Consider the following 2,209-nt stretch of genomic DNA (forward strand, 5'->3'; position numbering starts at 1 on the left):
GTGGGAAAAAAAGATCCCCAGATGGACTTATCTTCGTTGGAGAGATTGGGAGTGAGGAAGAGAAAATTGTAGGGGAAGAAGGGATAACGAAGGCATGGGGAGTTGTTGTACAGGGGAAAGGGGTAGAATGTTCACCGGCTTGTTATTTGTTGAAGACGAGCAGAGTCAGTGCTGGATGTGGAATGGGATTGTTTTGCACTCATTTTTGTTTAGCAAGAGTACAGAATTTTAGGGACAGTGCTCTTGTCCAGTTTAAAAATTCCTGGTTGTTGCAATGATTCATCAATTTCCAACCATTCTTGGGTTTGGCCAAATGTAAAGAAGGTTTTACTACTAATATAATGGATTGTTCTCTCAAGGGATTGATGCATTTTAATTTGTTCGAGTAATCTTGATCTGATTCAATTTATCTCTGCCGATATTTGATTTGCCTATTGATCCAGCGTTTACTTGTGGAAGATCGTTAAAGCAGATGTTTTGTGGAGTTAAGTACGGATGGGACTCATCATAATCTATTGTTGACCATCTTTATGATATGTATTCACCCATGTGTTGTTCAAGAGGAATCTAATACTAAGAGGCGAACCAGGATTTGAAGATAACGAGTATACCATTATCTTTAATATAGGCATATCAATTATCAATTACATAATTTGGCATACAACTCTGTCAAACTTAAAAATTGCAAAATAATTACTAGCGAAGTATAAATTTCAAAATGATCAAATATCATTAATTTAGTACCACTATAACAAAAGTATACCCTCCTTTTATACCAGACATCGATGCGTTTTCATATTCTGAAAATGGTTAATGATTGAATCGCTGCTTATATTTATAAATATATTCTTTTCAATGTAATAAATTTACCGTATGTTGTCGTCAATAGCCACTAAGTTCTGAAGGAAAAAGATAGATCGTAGGAATGGGAGGAAGAAAAATTTGTTTGGAGGGACTTTTGGATTTGGGAAAAATATTTAGGATGGGGGTGGGTGGGTTGAGAATATTGAATACGGAGATTGTGGAATTATATTAATATTTATTTTTAAATTAAGATTGGGCCACAACTGAGGTGGAACATATAAAAGGTAAAAAACAGAGGCGGATCCAGGATCCGAATTCACCGGGTGCCAACTAATTCAATCGGATTATTCATTTTTTCGATCTATAGGATAATTAATAAATCAATCAATAATAAAAGAACAATAATAAAATGACCAAACTTAAACTTTTAATAATATTACTAATATCATAATATCCATAATTCATTACAATTGCCCATAATGAGTTTTCATATTCTGAAAACGATCAACGATGACATTATTACTTACATTTTTAAATACATCACGTTTTATGTAACATACTAAACAATCATTTAAATATTGATCACCAATACTATTTCGCACTTCATTTTTTATGTGCTTCATGGAAGAGAATGTTCTCTCAACAGTTGCCGTAACGACGGGTAAAACCAAAGTCAACTTTACAAGTAAATAAACAAGTGAATAAGTCTGTACAAGATTTGCCTCAACTAATGCATTTGCCAAATCATTTTTGCCTCAACTAATGTTTCAAGACAGGTTGACAAGGCCCTTTTTCAATATAATATTTCCTCACTTCATTATTCGAGGATCATAATCAGAAATATGTCTTCTTTCTCTCGGATCAGCTTTAAGTGAACCCAAATCGAGGTCAGTTATAAGAAAAGAATGATTGACATTGACATTACTAGAACTTGATTGTGAATAATTAACCTTCTTGAAAAAATTCTCCATCTCAAATTCTCAATCACAAAACTAGAAGACTTTCTCCTAAATCAAGTTATCAAGATACATAGATAATTCCAAATTTGGGTTTCTAGGCTCAAGAAAGAGAAACAAAATAATTTTTCAATATAACTTATGGAGAGCAAACAAAGAGAGAGAGCAAACAGCAGCAGCACTGTAGCAGCTGCAAGAAACCTCAAGAACAAGAGTCTCAGTCGATGTTTTAATTTGGAATTTGAAAATAGTTTTTTTTATCTGGAAATAGGAATTTGGCTTTGCTTGGTATCAAGTACGCATTTCAATTATTAACAAAGCCAGCTGGTGCCTTACTTTTTTAATGAAAAATTATTAACAAAAATGGTTTTAAAAAATAAATGCTGCCAGCAGGTTTCGAACACAAGACCTTGAAGCTACAAAATCAGCTCTTTGCCACCCGCACTAGA

General features: G+C 33.5%; 1 protein-coding gene across 1 annotated transcript; it reads left to right on the top strand.

Annotated features, from left to right (window-relative positions):
- LOC124899715 lies at positions 1-358 on the top strand (the record flags this gene model as incomplete). The annotated part of the gene is given in 1 exon segment (XM_047414899.1): positions 1-358. A coding segment is annotated over 1 exon segment (278 nt), but the record flags the coding sequence as incomplete, so codon positions are not given.
- Positions 359-2,209: the final 1,851 nt, after the last annotated feature.

The sequence above is a fragment of the Capsicum annuum genome, chromosome 6 (genome assembly GCF_002878395.1).
Source record: "Capsicum annuum cultivar UCD-10X-F1 chromosome 6, UCD10Xv1.1, whole genome shotgun sequence".
Classification (NCBI taxonomy): domain Eukaryota; kingdom Viridiplantae; phylum Streptophyta; class Magnoliopsida; order Solanales; family Solanaceae; genus Capsicum; species Capsicum annuum.